Below are 19,448 nucleotides of genomic sequence, written 5' to 3'. Positions count from 1 at the left end.
CCAAAGATGCGCTATGTCTTATTTTCAGGGGATGTCTTATTTTTCTGTGTTCTGTTTGTCGGGCCTGCTTCCAAACAAAAACTTTGCTACGTCTTACTTTTGGGGGATGCCTTATATTTCGCACTTCAGCAAAACCTCTGCTACATCTTATTTTCTGGGGATGTCTTCTATTCGGGGAAACAGGGTAGCAAAGGACATTTCTAAATGACGCGCGAGAGAAGATGTACGCTGTAGCATTTTGTCATTCTTTTGGATTTGGTATATACATCAATGCCCAAGCATGGACGTGCCAAAACGGTCTCGGTTTTATGGTCTCCGAGATCACAGAAGCTGAGATGCCTTTGTCCTCCAGACCATTGGTGTGGAACTCACGCCCCTCCAGATGTTATGGACTACAGTTCCAATCATCCCCTGCCAGCATGATGATGGCAGGGGGTGATGGGAACTGTAGTCCATAACATCTGGCGGGCCGCGAGTTTGACACCTGTGCTCTAGACTGTTTCGTGATCACCAAACACCTCGCATTTTCACAGCACGGGGGGTGGGGGGTGGGAAGATAGCTTGTACGTTGGGAGCAAAGAAAAGAAACTCATGATTTTCAGCTAGTAGGGGAGAAAACACGTCTTATAATATTCAGGATAGCATCGAGCGAAGTCTTTTTCCAAAAAAATCTGCTGAATGTCAAGAGGGACAATTTGCAAACTAGCTAGTTCCTCCCTGACACCCATGGTGGAAAACACACACACACGTACCCCACCCCCCCTCCGCTCCCCCATTTCTCAGCAATGTTTCCTTCCGGGACGCCCGTGTTCCCAATTAGCTCTGATCTCCCCAGGTCACAGCTGCAAGCTTTGTTCTGACGGAAGCTGGCATCTGGCGGCCTTCAAATCGCGGGCCATTTCCAACTTCAGCCAATTCTCAAACAACGCCACAGCGGTGTGAGTTTTGCGGGAGAAATAAGCCTCGCGGAGGCCAGTTTTTGTTTCTTTCCCTTTGTGAAAGTCTGGGAATTGCACACATCGGGATACATCTGCTTGTTTTGCACCTGCCCATCGTGGGATGAGGCAAGAAGCTAGGAGGGGCGATGGATCCTTCTACCAACCATTGGAAAGCCATCAGAATTCCCCTGGCAGCTCTGGAAGAATTTCTAGTTCGAGGCCGAGCTCTGCAATCGTGAGAGTCAGAAACTTTGTAAGCCATTTGAAATTAGAGGCCTAGGGCTGCCAAACCTTGGGCCTGATGCCCAGGCTTCTAATGGGGTCGCTTCTAACGTGGTTCCAAGTGTCTCCGAAAAATCTGCACATGGTCTGTGACAGGGGTGTGTTTTCACATTCACTGCTGTTGAGATTCCGGTTGTTCCACGTTCTAAACAACCCCAAGCTCTGACGGAATTTGGCTAGAATCATAAGTGCTAGAAGGAATTCATAAAAAGTAAAACCTGAAGGACCAGCTGCTCACTCTCGGTGAACTCTGGACTTCAACCATCTCGTTTTAGTAGGCACAGGCTAAATAACTTAGGCCCTTCAGATGTTAAGTGGGATTGTTAACAGTTCCCATCATCCCCTGCCAGAATCATGCTGGCAGGGGATGATGGGGATTGTAGTCCATAACATCTGGAGGGCCACAAGTTTGACACCTGTGCACTAAGGTGATCTTTCCAGGCTCTGCTTTGGGTGCGCAGGCCTTTTGAGATTAGGCAGGGGTGTTCCAGGACAGGCCCACTTGGTGGTGGCCCCAAAGCTCTGGAACCCCCTCCCCAGGGTGATTCCTCCGTCCCCTTCTACTGACAGCTTCTGCCAGCAGGTGAAGACCTTTTTGTTTTGTTCAAAACATTCCCTCAATAAACGATACGTCATAAGACGGGTTTTAATTGCCGTTTTTATGCTTTGCGTGTATTGTAACTGTTTTTGAGTGGTTTTAATGATGTGTGTTTGGGAGAGTGTTGATTTTAATGGTTTGCAAATGTGGTTTGATTGGGCATGTTTTAAATGGCTAGCCTCCTGGGTGGTCCTTGGAAGGGCAGAAAAGCGGGATACAAATTTTGTAAATAACTAATTCAATAAATCTTGTTAAACCAGAATTTTTATACCATAGATCAGTGGTGGCGAACCTATGGGACGGGTGCCAGAGGTGGCACTCAGAGCCCTCTCTGTGGGCACGAGTGCACAGAGTTTGTCATGTGATAATAGTGCAATTATTTCAGGGAGATTATTAGAACTAAACCTTAGTTTTGGGGAAGCAGTGTAGGTAACTCTGTTAAGCGCTGTTAAACCCTACTGATATTCATGGAAAGAACTGAAGGGTGATCCTTTACCTGGGAGTAAGCTCGGTTGCTGGCAGTGGGGCTTGCTTCTGAGTAAACCCTCCTAGGGTTGTGAGTCACCCATTCGAAGAGTTGCACAGTTGCTTCAAAGCAAAGCCACTGACTACCACCAAGCATACTCCCGAGTAATGCGTGCCTTGGAGCCAACCTTTTTTTCTATACCTCAGTATTCAGGTTAAATTGCCGTGTTGGCACTTTGCGATAAATAAGTGGGTTTTGGGTTGCAGTTTGGGCACTCGGTCTTGAAAAGGTTCGCCATCACTGCCATAGATCTTGCAAAAACTCAGAGAACCATGGCGGAAAGCCACCATGCTAAACCAGACAAATGAGACATCCATAGCTCGTTGGATCCCAACAGCTTATTGGCTGGTGAAAGAGGGCCGTCTAGATTATTGCACAGGCTATGCTGGGGATCATAGGACCTGTGTGGACGAAAAACAACCGGAACCAGGGCTGCAAGGAAGAAGGGGATCAGGCAAAACCGAGGGAGAAAGGTGGTAGGATCCACTCTGATGGCTCGATCACAACCTCAAAACAAGATCCAGTTCTGAATACATTTTCAAGGTCCTCCATGCAGACTTCAACCAATTTTTGTGTCAAAATCTGTCTAGTTTTAAGATTTGTCAGTGTTTGGATGTTGTGAGTTTTCTGGGCTGAATAGCTGCAGTCTGAACATTTTTGCTCCTAACATTTCGCTGGTGTCTACTGTTGGCATCCTCAGGGGCATGCACATCTTACCATGACCTGCCTCTGAATATGCCAGTCCCAGAAGTGGGCAAAACGTTAGGACAGTGTATTGTCGAAGGCTTTCACGGCCGGAATCACTTGGGTGCTGTGTGGTTTCCGGGCTGTATGGCCGTGTTCTAGCAGCATTCTCTCCTGACGTTTTGCCTGCATCTGTGGCTGGCATCTTCCGAGGATCTGAAGATGATCCTCTGAAGATGATCCTCTGAAGATGCCAGCCACAGATGCAGGCGAAACGTCAGGAGAGAATGCTGCTAGGACACGGCCATACAGCCCGGAAACCACACAGAACCCAAGTTAGGACAGTGGTTCTCCACCTTCCTAAAGCCCTTTAATACAGTTCCTCATGTTGTGGTGGCCCCCAACCATAACATTTATCCATTTTACAGACGGAGAACACTGATGCAGAGTCTTATGCTACCCCTGCGAAAGGGTCGTTCGACCCCCAAAGGGGTCGCGACCCACAGGTTGAGAACCACTGCGTTAAAAGCTAAAACCACCCGACCACGGTTACACAGCTTGGAAAAGCCACAACACCCAGTTGATTCCAGCCACGAAAGCCCTCGACAATGCATTTGTCAACGTTTATTAACATCAGACATCTGAGCACCTTTATTGGCATTTGGACAAAAAGAAATCCAGTTAAACACATAAAAAAATAGCACCACAACATGAACATCATAAAAATGTTTGAAAAGAAATCAGTTTGCAAGACCAAACGTTTGAAAAGAAATCAGTTTGCAACACCAATAGTTGAAGAGTGGTTGACTTTATCACATTGAATTGCAAGTTAAAAAATTGCAAGTTAAAAAATTAAGCTACCAGATCCGTTGTGAATGGGTCTTTATAACTCCAGAGGATTTTTATTAATTTGTCATTGCTGTGCCATTTTTGTGACCTTTCCATATTAAACGTTGTTCCAAGGGCAAGCGTTGGCAGGCAAACTGTTTACAATTAATTAATAAATGGGGTAGAGAATCTGGAATGTCGCAACCGAAGAAACATAGTCTCTGCTGGAACGGAATCAGTTTATTAATCATCAGGGTGCTAACGTAGAAAACGGCACTGTCTTGGGTGAGCCCGTGTGGTGTAAGAGGCTAGGATGTCAGAGTGCACTTACACTCATCTTCTGCCACTGGGGAACTCGAGGTGACAAACATGGGATTCCCACCACTGTGGGAGCAGCAGTGGAGTAGTGGTTAAGAGCATGTACTCTTATCTGGAGGGACTGGGTTTGATTCCCCGCTCTGCCGCTTGAGCGGTGGAGGCTTCTCTGGGGAAATCAGATCAGCCTGTGCACTCTAACACATGCCAGCTGGGTGACCTTGGGCTAGTCACAGTTCTTCTGAGCTCTCTCATCCCCACCTACCTCTCAGGGTGTTTTTGTGAGGGAGGAAGGGAAAGGAGTTGGGAAGCCCCTTTGAGTCTCCTACAGGAGAGAAAGGGGGGGATATAAGTCCAAACTCTTCTTCTTCTGTACTTCGTTTCACTAAGATAGATGTACCCTGCGCCTTCCAATTCTGTTTCGATTTTATTTTGCTTGGTTCATTTACAGTCTGCCTTTCCTGCCAAGACTCAAGGCAGATTACAAAATGCAAAAATCAATTCAAATTATGCCCCAAGAAATGCACTCAGCTACAATAGTTTGTGGAGACGCTCATCAGGAAGACTACGATGAGGTCACTAAAGCCTTGTTTTATTAGGGCACTGATGCTATAGCAGAGCCCCCCCCCCCCACACACACACATACACATCTAGGCTGGGCTGGGTGGCTGGGCTCGATTATTAGCATTAAATTATTATTATTATTAGCATTAAACCTAAGACCTAGTTTTGGGGAAGCAGTGTAGGTAACCCTGTTAAACCCCACTGATTTTCATGCGAAGAACTAAAGCGCAATCCTTTACCTGGGAGTAAGCTCGGTTGCTGGCAATGGGGCTTGCTTCGGAGTAAACCCTCCTAGGGTCATGATTCACCCATTGGAAGAGTTGCACGGTTGCTCCAAAGGAAAGCCACCGAATATGACTAAGCTTACTCCCGAGTAGCGCACGCCTCGGAGCCAACCGTTTTTCCTAAACGAAAACCTCAGTATTCAGGTTAAATTGCCGTGTTGGCACTTTGCGATAAATAAATGGGTCTTGGGTTGCAATTTGGGCACTCGGTCTCAAAAAGGTTCGCCATCACTGCTATAGCTCATATTTTAGCCTCATATGGGAATCTGAGCACTATTGTTCTGATTTGGGAATCTGAGCACTATTGTTCTGAATCTGAGTTCTCCCTCATATGGGAATCTGAGCACTATTGTGGTTCCATCTCTATGGAAAGACAAAGTGCTACATCTGGAAAAAAAACCTCTATAACCGAAAGTCTTTTTAAAATATTTACCAACTGCACGTCCAAAGGCAGGCGATGTCCACTCATACCGGACGGCCCTTAATGGGACCTGAGAGTCCACTTGAGGGTGACTTCCACCTCACCCATCCAGAACTTGAAGGAAATATATAGCAAACATGCCTCCAATTGAAAGCAACACAATATAAACCAACAAGTAAGCTGGGTGTTTGGATGCTTATCTGATTTATGCCCACAACTCCTGGTCCAGCAGTTCACAATCCAGTACCTGAAACCAGCAACTTCTTACCTGAATTGAAGGGTAGAACTTTAGGGGATCACTATGACAAATTGCCAGCCAGTGTGGTGTAGAGGCTAAGGTGACAGACGAGGATCCAGGAGACCCAGGCTCTGCCGTGGGTGACCATGGACCAGGGACACATTCTTAGACTAAGCTACCTCATAGGGTAGGCTGACCAGACGTCCCGCTTTTGGCGGGACAGTCCTGTCTTCAAACAATTTGTCCCACGTCCTGCGGGTTATTTCAATTTGTCCCGCTTTTTGGAAGGCTGCCGCACGGCCTTCTGGGGCGCAAGGCAGTGCGGCAGCCTTCCGCGCGTGCCAGAAGTCAAGATGCACGGCCTTGCTGCAACTAAGGGCACTGCCGTTTCCCAGCCTGTCTGGGGAAGCGGGGCTTAAGAAGGCAGTCTTGCGCTTCTGCCCAGCGCATGCGACGACTACCACATCTTGGGTCAAGCAACTTGGTGACCATCTGGTCATCTTATCATAGGGTTGTTGTGAGGACAAAACAGAGGAGAGGAGAAGAACCGAAGCCTCTCTGGATCCCCACTGGGGAGAAAGGCATGATATAAATGAAGCAAGTAAATAAATAAATCCAAGCTTTCAGTTCCAATAGGTTTACCAGAGATGAGGGTAGAAACAGTTGGGGGAAGGCCAGATATGATTATTTATTGCCCTGTGCAACCTTTTGGACACCAGGGCTGCTAGCTTAGAACCCCACTTGCTTCTCAGAGTGTACAGCGAACTTTCTTCTGTTTTGTCGAAGGCTTTCACGGCCAGATTCAACTGGTTGTGGTGGGTTTTCCGGGCTGTGTGGCTGTGGTCTGGTAGATCTTGTTCCTACCTAACGTTTCGCCTGCCTCTGTGGCTGGCAGCTTCAGAGGTGTATCACAGAGAGAACTGGACAGTATACCCCACTAAACTTTCCCTTCTCACTAGACACAGTGTGAAACAGACTTCTCTCTGCGTTGCACCTCTGAAGAGGCCAAGCCACAGATGCAGGCGAAACGTTAGGAACAAGATCTACCAGACCACGGCCACGCAGCCCGGAAAACCCACCACAACCAGTTGCTTCTGTTTACCTGCATATAGTTTAACAAAAAATCCCAAGTGCTCTTAAAATGTCTATTAGTTAATGAGAAGAAATGCAAAACACAGGAGCCTTTTTTACCTGAAAGCCCCTATTCAAAAAAAGCACAGAAACTGACTGAGTTATTCAGTGATATTTACACCCGTTCTGTATGTCCACCCAGCTACAATCCTTTACAGTCAGCCTGTTGGCACAAAGAAATCCCAGCTCCGTGCAGGAAATGTGAGACGAGGGAGCTAAATATCAAAGCAAGATAAATAATAAATGCGATTTTCCTTTACTGCCACAATGCGTCTAATCGCAAAGTGCTTCAATTGTATGGGGAGATCGTTCTAGGGCCTTACCACACCCTGTCCGAGAAGCCCTCTTCTCGAAGACGTAACGCAAGAGGTCTGCACTTGCTCCGAAGCACTTCCTGCTGTCCTAGGGCTGACCGTGGTCACTGCAAACAGATTGCAGGATTCAGCCCCAGCACAAATTAAGCCTCAAGTTCTCAAAAAAATTAACGCACTCTGATCAAAGTGTCTTGACTGTGCTATCAAGGGTTCGACAACTAGTTTCAAAGGAAAAGCTGGATCCTAACCAGTGGTGGGATCCAAAAATTTTAATAACAGGTTCCCAGGGTGGTGGGATTCAAACTGTGGCGTAGCGCCAATGGGGCTGGGCGGGGCATGAATGGGCGCGTGGGCGAGATTCCAGGCGGGCATTCCTTGAAGCTGGGGCTAAGTGGCTGGACGCCTTAGCCGCTGCGCCGGTCCTGTGGGCGAGAAACTAGATGCCTGCGCGAGGCGCTAAAGACTTGGGCTGCCACGCTACAGCCGCCCGGTGCACCTCCTGCTAGACTGCTTCAAGTTCTGCGCGCTACCGATGAGAGGAGGGGCGTAACTAAGGCAAAAACCACGTGGCAAAATCACCCATTAGTAACCCCCTCTCGACACACACAAGTAATTAGTAACCTACTCTCGGGAACCTGTGAGAACCTGCTGGATCCCACCTCTGATCCTAACCCAAACATTTCCACCTACCCGAAAATCTTCTACTGTCTTGGTTTCCTGACTTTTGTCTGCTCTCAAAGTCTGGGTGGGGCCCATTCCCTAGCTTTCAAATCCCTCCTCAAAACCCATCTTCTCGGAAAGCCTTGTCAATTCACTTAATCCTCAAGTGCAACAAATGAAATAAATTTCTGTGTATGTAAACTGGATCAGGCTCCACCATGGGGTGGGCAACCCTAATTCGTACACATCCACCCCTTGCTATTTTTGCTCGCTCCTCCCCACACACCAACCCTATGCTACCCCATCAGTTATCTGTATAGTGCCCATCAATGTGAATGGCAATTTACAGAGTACCAGAAAAGGATCCCTGCCCTGAGGCGCTTGCAATCTACAACTTGAGACCAGGAAGGCAAAAGAGCGGAAAACAGGGCAAATGGAAGCAGAGGAAGAATACATTTAGTAGCCTTCCATGAGCTTAAGCTCCATTTCAGCAGGGAAGGGGGACTAAGCAGCGTTTCAAATGCTTGGCGGAAAAAAATGTGAGCTTTGAAGGAAGCAAGATGCGGCTTCACAAGGCAGTTCCAGGGGAGGACAGCAAGCATTACATCTAAGACTTCTCACACGCTAAGCAGATGCGCTGCCACTGAATTATGGCCCTTCTTGATATAGCGCCCACCAAGACAGGCAAGATCCAACATTAGTTCCAGATTCTGCATGTACCCTGGGTGCAGAACTTTTTGCATGTAACAAAACAAGAACTTCAGGCATGGGAAAGGGGTCCATAACACTGGTATAAGAGCTGGGCTCACTCACCAGAACTACATTTCTCATGACAAATGGGGAGTTGCCATTTGTCAAATTCTGATGCAACCGACTTGGGAGAGAGGATTGTCAAAGGCTTTCACAGCCAGAGTCAGATAGTTGTTGTGGATTTTCCAGGTCGTCTGGCTGAGGTCTGGTAGTTTTTGCTTCTAACATTTCGCCTGCATCTACGGCTGGACTCCTCAAAGTAAGATGAGGGTGCCATCAAAACAAACACATCTTACCATGGCTCATTCCGCACATGCAGAATAATGCACTTTCAAACTGCTTTCAATGCTCTTGGAAGCTGTGCGGAATGGCAAAATCCACTTGCAAACAGTTGTGAAAGTGGTTTGAAAACGCATTATTTTGCGTGTGCGGAAGGGGCCCATGACATGCATCTGAAGATGCCAACCACAGATGTGGGCAAAATGTTAGGAGCAAAAACTACCAGACCACAGCCACACAGCCCAGAAAACCCACAACAATCAGTTCAAGTGATTTTTCCCCCCTCACTCTGTATGATCTGCCCAGGATTAAGTATATCACATGTGACTTCTTGGCTCAAAAACTACTTCAATGTATAAGTGTTACAAAGCCTAAAGGGAATTCCCACGGACCTCAATAAATCATAGGATTGCAGGACTGACATGCCTGATCTACGCATAAAGGTTAGTAAGTCTCGGAGAACAATAGAGCTATACGAAAGCAGAGACCGTGGTCAGATGGTTCAGCTGATTCAGGAGAAACCAAAAACTCCTTCACATCGTACTGAACAACAGAACCTTAACACCTGAAGTGGCCATGTTAAACCATCAAATTCAGTGTTTTACCCTTCAACTGTCAGCAGCTCCCTCCAGGTTTCAAGCAGAGAAGGTTCTTTCCCTGCTGCCTGAAATCCTTTAGCTGAAGATACAAAATGAACTTGGGATCCTCCGTATACAGGCCTGATATGCTTCCAGCAAACCACAGCTCCTCCCAGTTCCACGTCAAGATGTGGAGGCATCCAGGGGCTAGGCAGACCGGGGGGGTGGGGGTGTCATGGAAATGCACCTATCAAGAACTATTCCCCGTGCTCCCCGCTGCCACTGATCAGATAGACACAGCCCAGGTAGGCAAGATGCCAGCTGGTGGACATGGGGGAAGCAAGCAGCAAAGAAGGAGCACTACTTTTAGGACCAGCTTGTGTTGGAAAGAAGATGCTAGAAAAGCATGGGTTCAGTCTGATTCTGCCAGACAAGTCAGGTGTTTTTATGGAATGATGACAGGGGTGTGTCATGAGATGAAGTATTACAGGAGAAATTGCAAGCCAAAAAACTGGAGCAATAGCATGCAATGGCTAGCAGCAGATCCTGGGCCAAAAGTTGTCTCCCTTCCTTCCTTCCTACCCCAACCCCCATCATCAAGACCCTCCAAGCACCGCAGCCTGTAGACTGGCAAGGCAAAGTCCAGGGGTGTCGCGCATGCGCGCTACGACCACGAGTAGCTCATTATTTGGCAGGCGCGCCGCTGCTCAACTACGCATGCGCAACTCCCAGCCTGCTTCACCACTCATCAATGGCTCACTTTCTGGCAGCTCCCACCCGAGCCCTCAGGACCTCCGCGAAGTCAATCGCGGCTCAAAATCCCGCCTCAAACGGAGATCCGAGGACCAGGCCCAAGCGACACCCAAGTGCGAATGCTTTACCTGCCGGATACTCGACGTGAGTGAGAGACACCGACTTCCAAGGAACGGAGAGCGAGCACTCTCCGACTGCGGCCATTTTACCCGGATACCGGGCCGGGCCGCCACAACCAATCGGATTACACACACGGGGCGGGGCGGCCAATGGGCGTGGGCGACGGAATCGGCTGAGCCAGTCAGGAAGCTGGGCAGGTGAGGCGTAGACCAATCCGCAAGTGGGCCAAGACCCAACCCCTTTGGAGTCAAAGAACCAATCAGAAACACTTCCACAAGTCCGATCCATGGCAGGGTCCAGGTGGAGGAGAGAACCAATAGCACGAAAGGCAAGGGGCGTGCCGGCTCTTCTAATTGGTGTAGAGAGGGAGCCAATCATGGAGCTGCATTGATCTCTCCCTCTCCTCTGGACCAATCAGGTCTTTAAGAGTGGGTGGCGGGCTAAAGAGCCTCTTGTTTGAGAGAGATGCATTGTGGGTAGAGTGAACCAAAATTTGTTGCTGACCTGTTTTCCTTCATAGCCAAGCGGTGCTCTGAGGGCGACGGCGGTTGGTTGAGAGACGCGTCGGTCCGTTATAAAAGCAGGGATACGTTTGCTCGAGAGAAGAATAACATGAACATGGGGCCGTCCCTGAACATCCTTAGCTAACAGTTTTGTAGGTTAATGCACGTTATGGACAAATGTATGTGAGTGTGTGATGTGTGCCCTCATAAATACACAGTCTCATGGATATGTCCTGTTATTTGCTTGTCAGTAAACCTCTAAGGCAGTGGTGGCGAACCTATGGCACGGGTGACAGAGGTGGCACTTAGAGCCCTTTCTGTGGGCACGCGTGCACAGAGTTCGTCATGTGGGAGCTGCTGATACAGTTCTGCAGAGGAATCATTGAGTCTGTCATCTGCACCTCTATAACTGTGTGGTTTGGTTCTGCAACCCAACAAGATCGACACAGACTTCAGAGAATAATCAGAACTGCAGAAAAAACAATTGCTGCTAACCTGCCTTCCATTGAGGACCTGTATACTGCACGGGTCAAAAAAAGGGCTGTGAAAATATTTACTGACCCCTCGCATCCTGGACATAAACTGTTTCAACTCTTACCCTCTAAACGTCGCTACAGAGCACTGCACACCAAGACAACTAGACATAAGAACAGTTTTTTCCCGAATGCCATCACTCTGTTAAACAAATAATTCCCTCGATAATGTCAAACTATTTATTATATATTTATTATATAATTACTGCACTACTTTTTTTCATCATTCCTATTACCCATCTCCTCCCAATTATGACTGTATGACTATAGCCTGTGCTGACATTTCATTTTATTTTATGATTTTACATTTTATGTTTTTATTACTATTGATTGTTTCCTGATTGCTTACTAGACCTATATGACAATCATTAAGTGCTGTACCTTATGATTCTTGACAAATGTATTTTCTTTTATGTACACTGAGAGCATATGCACCAGAGACAAATTCCTTGTGTGTCCAATCACACTTGGCCAATAAAGATTCTATTCTATTCTATTCTATGTGGGGGTGTGTGTGTGTGTGGAAAATAACACACACACCACACACATATCTAGGCTGGCCTGGGCCTAGGAGTAAGCTCAGTTGCTGGCAATGGGGCTTGCTTCTGAGTAAACCCTCCTAGGGTCGTGATTCACCCATTCGAAGTGTTGCACGGTTGCTTCACCAAGCTTACTCCTGGGTAACACACACCTCAAAGCCAAGTTAAATTGCCATGTTGGCACTTTGCGATAAATAAGTGGGTTTTGGGTTGCAATTTGGGCACTCGGTCTCGAAAAGGTTTGCCACCACTGCTCTAAGGAAACTGGCAGGAAAATTAAAATGGAAATGATGATAAAAAGATAGTTAGAATATTTATTTTGAAGTGTAATTATATGTTCATTTTTATTTTAATCTTCCTGTCAGTCTCCTTGGGGGCTTGTACAGACACCTTAAGATGCTGTATCACATATGGTTTTATTGTAATATGAATAACATGAACATATGAAATTAGGATAAAACCTTTTATATGATATTTAGAAGAAAATTTTGGCTTCTTTTATCACAGTTTATAACAGTTATGTTCATCAGTACTTTGGTTTCTTGTTCAAACCAAATATCAGAGAAAGAACATAGAAACATAAAATCCAAGTGAGATTTGGTGCAACAAATCAGATGTCCAACAAAGGACTAAACCCAAAATTTTCGGAATGATTCCAAGGGGTCACAAATGTTCCCTCCTTCCACAATCCACAGATATTTCCAGGTTTCCCTTTTACAATTCCATTTTTAGCCACAATATAGTAATATTCTATGTGTGTGTTAAGTGCTATCAAGTCGGATTCGACTTATGGCAACTCAATTAATTACTGCCCAAACATCCTGTTAACAGTCTTGCGCACGTCTTGCAAACTAAAGGCCATAGTTTCCTTTATAGAGTGATCTATCTCATGTGAGTCTTGTCCTTTTCCTGCTGCCTTCAGCTTTTCCTGGTATCATTGTCTTCTCCACGGACTGTTGCCTTCTCGTAGTGTGACCAAGTAAAAACCAAACAAACAGTAATATAGATGTTTAACAGGAAAGAAAGGTTTTCTTATTTTATCTCCATGTAACCTTCCATTATAGTTAGTAAACTCATATATAAAAAGCAACTGAGAATCTGTCTCTTCTGTGGCATTATTCCACACAGTTGTATATGTGAAAATACTGCAGCTGTGAGAGCAGAGCTCATTTTTTTTTCTACCCTTTACTGATTGAATAACAACAAATTATGCACTTGAGCCCCCTCCTCTTTAGTTGCGACTCTTTAGTTTGGAGAGGAGACGTCTGAGGGGGGATATGATTGAAGTCTATAAAAGTATGCATGGGGTAGAAAATGTTGACAGAGAGAAATTTTTCTCTCACACAATAATAGAACCAGGGGGCATTCATTGAAAATGCTGGGCGGAAGAATTAGGACTTATAAAAGGAAACACTTCTTCACACAACGTGTGATTGGTGTTTGGAATATGCTGCCACAGGAGGTGGTGATGGCCACTAACCTAGATAGCTTTATAAAGGGCTTGGACAGATTTATGGAGGAGAAGTCGATTTATGGCTCCCAATCTTGATCCTCCTTGATCTGAAATTGCAAATGCCTTAGCAGACCAGGTGCTCGGGAGCAACAGCCGCAGAAGGCCCTTGATTTCACATCCTGCATGTGAGCTCCCAAAGGCACCTGGTGGGCCTCTGCGAGTAGCAGAGTGCTGGACTAGATGGACTCTGGTCTGATCCAGCAGGCTAGTTCTTATGTTCTTATGTTCTCCTCCCACTATGGTATTCTACATTTCCACATAAATATCTTATCATATTTATCTCATACCCACACTGAATAGTGCCACCAGAACTCTGGAAATAGTTCCCTCAAGACTGCGTATGTATGCACAGGACCAAAGTCTTGTGGACATAAGATAATTACTTTAATCCAGGGGTAGGGAACCTTTAACCCTCAAAGAGCCATTTGGACCTGTTTTCCATGGGAAAAGAAAACACTTGGAGCCGCAAATAATTTTTGACATTTAAAATAAAGACAACATTATATATATTGGGGTTTTTTAACCTTTTACTCCGCTCATTCTAAGAAGTGCATGGATGTGTCCGCCCTGCTGCCTGCAGGGTGGGCAAGGATCAGGCCAGCGGCTCGGCCTCGCCGGCCGCCAGGAAAGCGCCTGCTCGAACAGGGCGGGCGAGAGGGGAAGCCCGCGGCGCGGCCCAAGGATGGGGCCGGCGGTTCGGCTCGTGGAGCCGCAGTGCAAGGGCAGAAGAGCCGCATGCGGCTCTCGAGCCGCAGGTTCCCTACCCCTGCTTTAATCTATTTGGCCTGCAGATCTGTGTTCCTCTGACCAACACCAAAAAGAAAGTCAGGCCTGAGGAAAAGCAGGAAGTAATTTCCTAACCCAACCTGGAGTGCTGGATTCTTGAAAAAAAACTGCCTTCTGAGGGCCTATGGTAGACAGCATCCTAAAGGCTGGGTCTTCGCTCTGCGACAAATAAATGATTTGAGCTTTTTGTAATGGAATTAGTAAAAGTTGGTTATTTTCACTGGTACCTTTTGGCCAAATATTGGCTCCCAAAAAAAAGCACAGGAATTGAAACAACAAAATTAAGTTAAAAAATTATTGAAGAAAGGAATTTCTTCTTACTTTCCCTCTGACAACAATTGGAGGATGGAGGAAGAAGCTTCACATCTAGGCACGAAGGACTATTTATTTATTTATTTATTTATTATTTAGACTTTTATACCGCCTTATCCCCGAGGGGCTCCGGGCGGTGTACAACATAGAATCTCTGTACAGATATAAATATAATTAAAACCTTTAAAAAACAGCAGTAAAAATAACAAGAGGCGTCCGACAAACCCTAATTTTAAATCCTCCCCAGGAGGGAGGGAGCGGCAAGTCCCATTTGATGGAAAAAGCCTAGATATTAAGACCTAAAGGTGGGGGGGGGGGGCACCTTCAGCGGCTGGTCCCTCCAAAGGCCCGGCGGAACAACTCCGTCTTACAGGCCCTGCAGAACTCGCCAAGGTCCCGCAGGGCCCGGACAGCTGGAGGAAGAGCGTTCCACGAGGGCGGGGCCAGAGCTGTAAAGGCCCTGGCCCGTGTGGAGGCCAGCCGCATCATTGAGGGACCAGGGACCACCAGTAGATTGGCCTCAACCGAGCGGAAAGGCCGTGTAGGGACATATGGGATGATGCGGTCTCGAAGGTACGAGGGTCTGTAGTCTGCTTCTTGCTTGCCCTTTGAGGACTCATCAGTAGCACTTGGAAGCTGGAGAGGTTTTCTCAACTGGAATAGATCCAGACACAGTGGAGGGGTATCTGCTGCTTTTTGACCTCATAAGAACATAAGAACATAAGAACTAGCCTGCTGGATCAGACCAGAGTCCATCTAGTCCAGCATTCTGCTACTCGCAGTGGCCCACCAGGTGCCTTTGGGAGCTCACATGCAGGATGTGAAAGCAATGGCCTTCTGCTGCTGCTGCTCCTGAGCACCTGGTCTGCTAAGGCATTAGCAATCTGAGATCAAGGAGGATCAAGATTGGTAGCCATAGATTGACTTCTCCTCCATAAATCTGTCCAAGCCCTTTTTAAAGCTATCCAGGTTAGTGGCCATCACCACCTCCTGTGGCAGCATATTCCAAACACCAATCACACGTTGCGTGAAGAAGTGTTTCCTTTTATTAGTCCTAATTCTTCCCCCCCAGCATTTTCAATGAATGCCCCCTGGTTCTAGTATTGTGAGAAAGAGAGAAAAATGTCTCTCTGTCAACATTTTCTACCCCATGCATAATTTTATAGACTTCAATCATATCCCCCAATCAGCCGCCTCATCTCCAAACTAAAGAGTCCCAAACGCTGCAGCCTTCCTCATACGGAAGGTGCTCCAATCCTTCAATCATCCTCGTTGCCCTTCTCTGCACTTTTTCTATCTCTTCATATCCTTTTTTTGAGATGTGGCGACCAGAACTGAACACAGTACTCCAAGTGCGGGTCTAATCTTCACGGCTTTATATAAGGGCATGACAATCTTTGCAGTTTTATTCTCAATTCCTTTCCTAATTATCCCCAGCATAGAGTTTGCCTTTTTCACCGCTGCCATGCATTGAGTTGACATTCCCATGGAACTATCAACTAAGACGCCCAAATCCCTTTCCTGGTCTGTGACTGATAGCACTGACCCCCTGTAGCGTGTATGTGAAGTTTGGATTTTTGCCCCTACGTGCATCACTTTACATTTCGCTACATTGAACTGCATTTGCCATTTCTTAGCCCACTCACCTAATTTATCAAGGTCCGCTTGGAGCTCTTCGCAATCCTTTGTGGTTCTTACCACCCTACATAATTTGGTATCATCTGCAAACTTGGCCACCACACTACCCACCCCTACTTCCAGGTCATTTATGAATAAGTTAAAGAGCACTGGTCCCAAAACGGATCCTTGGGGGACACCACTCCCTACATCTCTCCATTGTGAGAACTTCCCATTTATACCCACCCTTTGTTTCCTGTTCCTCAACCAGTTTTTAATCCATAGGAGGACTTCCCCTCTTATTCCTTCATTGCTGACCTCCCTCTTAGAGCAGCTGCTAGGAACATAAATGAGATCATATGCAATAAGCTTGCTAGAGTTTTCCCTTGGCAAATAATTCAGTGCCCTGCAGTTGATCACAAGGCAGAGATATGTAATCATATAGTATTCTCATGATAGACAGAGTGTTAATTTTCTTCTCTTTCCCTCCTTAGATTGACTCCCAAGAGCATCTACCTCTAGCACAGCATTAAACGATGTCTATTCCCATGATGCAGCAACACTACCCTGGGCAAAGCCAGAGAGATCAGAAGAAAACAAGATGGCAAAAAGAGACCCAAAATGAGAGCAGGTATGGTGTTATATTCTCAGAAAACTCAGTTAGAAGAATAAGACAGGTGCAGCTGCTCAAAAAGTATCTGTGCTACATTTCACAAATTGGCTTCTTCTCATGCTTCTAAGAAAAAATAGGCAATTGATTTTCTCTATACTATAGTAATTACAGCATCACACTCTCCCTCTCCTTTCCTCCCTAAAAAACAAGTAATTCCAGGGGCTCCGGTACTAGGTTTGATTTCCCTTGGATGACAGAAAATGCTAAAAACCTGGGGCATCTTTGTATTAGTTGCTTTATTTACAAGTGGACAGCATGCGAGAAGGGAAGGCACGCTTGTAGAGCAGATGCTGTACTTCACATCGGGTCCCCGAAGAGATCCTGTACCCCAAGAGACTTCATTTTCAGTTAATTTGCAGCTTTTCATTTACTGCCCTCTGCCTCAGCTCAGAACTGCAGAACACACATGAAATATGGACATATGAAAATTTCTAATGCGTCAGACTGCTGGATTTGTAAAACTTAGACCCCTTCTACACATGCAGAATGATGCACTTTCAATGCACTTTGCAGCTGGATTTTACTGTGCAAAATAGCAAAATCCACTTGCAAATTGTGAAAATGGATTGAAAGTGGATTATTCTGCATTTACAGAAGGGGCCTCAGTGTTGTTTACAGTGAGTGGCAGCAAGCTATGGAGTCTCAGGCAAAGAAAAGTCTCTCCTGGCATTTGTCACTGAAGATCTTTTAAGTGGGGACGGCAGGATTGAACTTTGAACTATTTCCACACAATGCCATCAAACCAGAGTCTCTTCCCTGTGGGGTAGCTGGGACCATGTGTGTGCCCAAGTTTTGATGGCTCCTTGAATATCCATACTTCTTCATGTCAATGAACACGTCCATCTTGTGGATTCTGGTGATACTGCAGCAAGGTATAGCCCCAGCTAAAGTTTTCCTCCAAGTACAGAACTGAAAGTACAGTTCTGCTCTTAGTGGAGGCTTCATCGTGTGGCCTGTCAGATCAGGTGGCTTGTCTGATATTCACTCCAGTCCTTAAGTCTCATTTGGTATAACAGTTGGGAGTGTCAGACTAGAATCTAGGGGACTTGGGTTCAAATCACAACTCAGCTCTGAAAGTTTGCTAGGTGGCCCCAGGCCAATCATACCCACTTAGCCTGACCTACCTCCCGAAGTTGTTGCGAGAATTATGTAGAAGCAAAGAACGCAATATGAGCTGTTTTGGTTCCTTATTGGGGAAGAAGGCTGGGATAAATGAAGTGCATAAACAGCAAAGCTGTCTTGAGATGGTCTCCTGCCAGTGAGCTCCCATGGAGGAAACAGCAGCCATTAAGGAATGTTTAACACTCTTTTGGCACCACCTCTGCATTCAGTGACAGCAATTTCATAGTGCCATACTCAAGAAAGGCTGTCACTCCAAGGAAGAGAACTCATTTTGCAGGCAGAAAATCCCAGGTATAATTATCCCAGCATTGCCGCTTTGAAAAATTCCATCTGACAGACCACTCCCTGAGACCCAGGAGAGTTACCACCAGACAAAGTCTTATTAAGCTTTGTAGGTAATGCCGCTATGACTATAATGGAATGCTGCAACCAGAACACAGGGCTGAGAACCAAGGAGGAGGAGTAGGAGGAGGAGTTTGGATTTATATCCCCCCTTTGTGGAGACTCAAAGGGGCTTACAATCTCCATGCCCTTCCCCCCTCACAACAAACACCCTGTGAGGTAGGTGGGGCTGAGAGAGCTCCGAGAAGCTGTGACTAGCCCAGATCACCCAGCTGGCGTGTGTGGGAGTGCACAGGCTAATCTGAATTCCCCAGATAAGCCTCCACAGCTCAGGCAGCAGAGCTGGGAATCAAACCCGGTTCCTCCAGATTAGATACACGAGCTCTTACCCTCCTATGCCACTGCTGCTCCTAGCCCCTTTCTGCCTGCTCTAGCATCCTAACAGTGACAGCCCTGTTTCTTGTAGCAAGTGCCTCCTCATTTGGCCAGAAACAGATGCCACAAGGCTGGTCTTCTGTAATGGCTAAGAGAATGATCAAGTCCCTGAGTTCAAGTGCTGCTTCTGGCATGAACTTGCTAGGAGATCTCATGCAGCCACTCTCTCTTTTTCCTCTAGGAGCTTCAGCCTCTAGTCCCAACCCGAGCATTACAATAATCTTCTGAGGTCCTGTGTTGAGTGCCCCCCATCGTCTGAATTTAGGCAGGTAGCAACACAAGAGAGGGTCTTCTTGGTCGTGGCATCAAAACGGTGGAATTCCCATCCTCCGAATACTGTTCTCTTCCTTCACTACCTTCTACTGGCAGGTGACGACCTTGCTTTGTTTGGTGTTTTCTCAATCACCTCTTTTTTTGTTGTTGTTTGGTGTTTTCTCAATCACCTCTATCTGAGAATTTTAAGGAAACAACAACTGAATGGAAAACTCCTGGTGTCCTTTTACCACTGTGCTATAGAGAGTGTCTTAACCGACTGCATCTGTGTATGGTTCTCCAGTTGCACAGTGGCAGATAGGAAGGCGCTCCAAAGGGTGATCACTACTGCACAGAGGATTATCGGCTGCCCTCTCCCCTCCTTGGAAGAACTCTATAATTCCCGAAGCCTAAAGAAAGCCCAAAATATTCTGAGAGACCCGTCTCATCCAGCAGACTCTCTTTTTGAACTGTTACCATCTGGCAGATGATACAGGTCTATCAAAACTAGGACAAAGAGGCTTAGAGACAGCTTCTACTCTAGAGCTGTGGCTATGC

General features: G+C 46.5%; 1 protein-coding gene and 1 long non-coding RNA gene across 3 annotated transcripts in view; one reads left to right on the top strand and one right to left on the bottom strand.

The window, feature by feature from the left end:
- DOLPP1 (dolichyldiphosphatase 1) overlaps nucleotides 1–10,368 on the bottom strand; it is a 41,281-nt gene extending 30,913 nt beyond the window's left edge. Inside the window, exon 1 of the mRNA XM_048512744.1 lies at nucleotides 10,272–10,368. Within this exon, the coding sequence (XP_048368701.1) occupies nucleotides 10,272–10,347 (76 nt within the window). The 5' untranslated portion in view covers nucleotides 10,348–10,368. The remainder of the gene's footprint in view (nucleotides 1–10,271) is intronic.
- Nucleotides 10,369–10,776: 408 nt separating this feature from the next.
- Nucleotides 10,777–19,186, top strand: LOC125441827. 2 transcript variants are annotated; one of them, XR_007245914.1, is made up of 3 exons: nucleotides 10,777–10,918; nucleotides 16,561–16,697; nucleotides 18,820–19,186. It is a non-coding gene; the product is annotated as an uncharacterized LOC125441827 (long non-coding RNA). The 2 variants fall into 2 exon arrangements; XR_007245915.1 differs by having other exon boundaries at nucleotides 10,777–10,949.
- Nucleotides 19,187–19,448: the final 262 nt, after the last annotated feature.

The sequence above is a fragment of the Sphaerodactylus townsendi genome, linkage group LG12, assembly GCF_021028975.2.
Source record: "Sphaerodactylus townsendi isolate TG3544 linkage group LG12, MPM_Stown_v2.3, whole genome shotgun sequence".
Classification (NCBI taxonomy): domain Eukaryota; kingdom Metazoa; phylum Chordata; class Lepidosauria; order Squamata; family Sphaerodactylidae; genus Sphaerodactylus; species Sphaerodactylus townsendi.
This window is presented reverse-complemented; position numbering and strand designations above follow the sequence as displayed.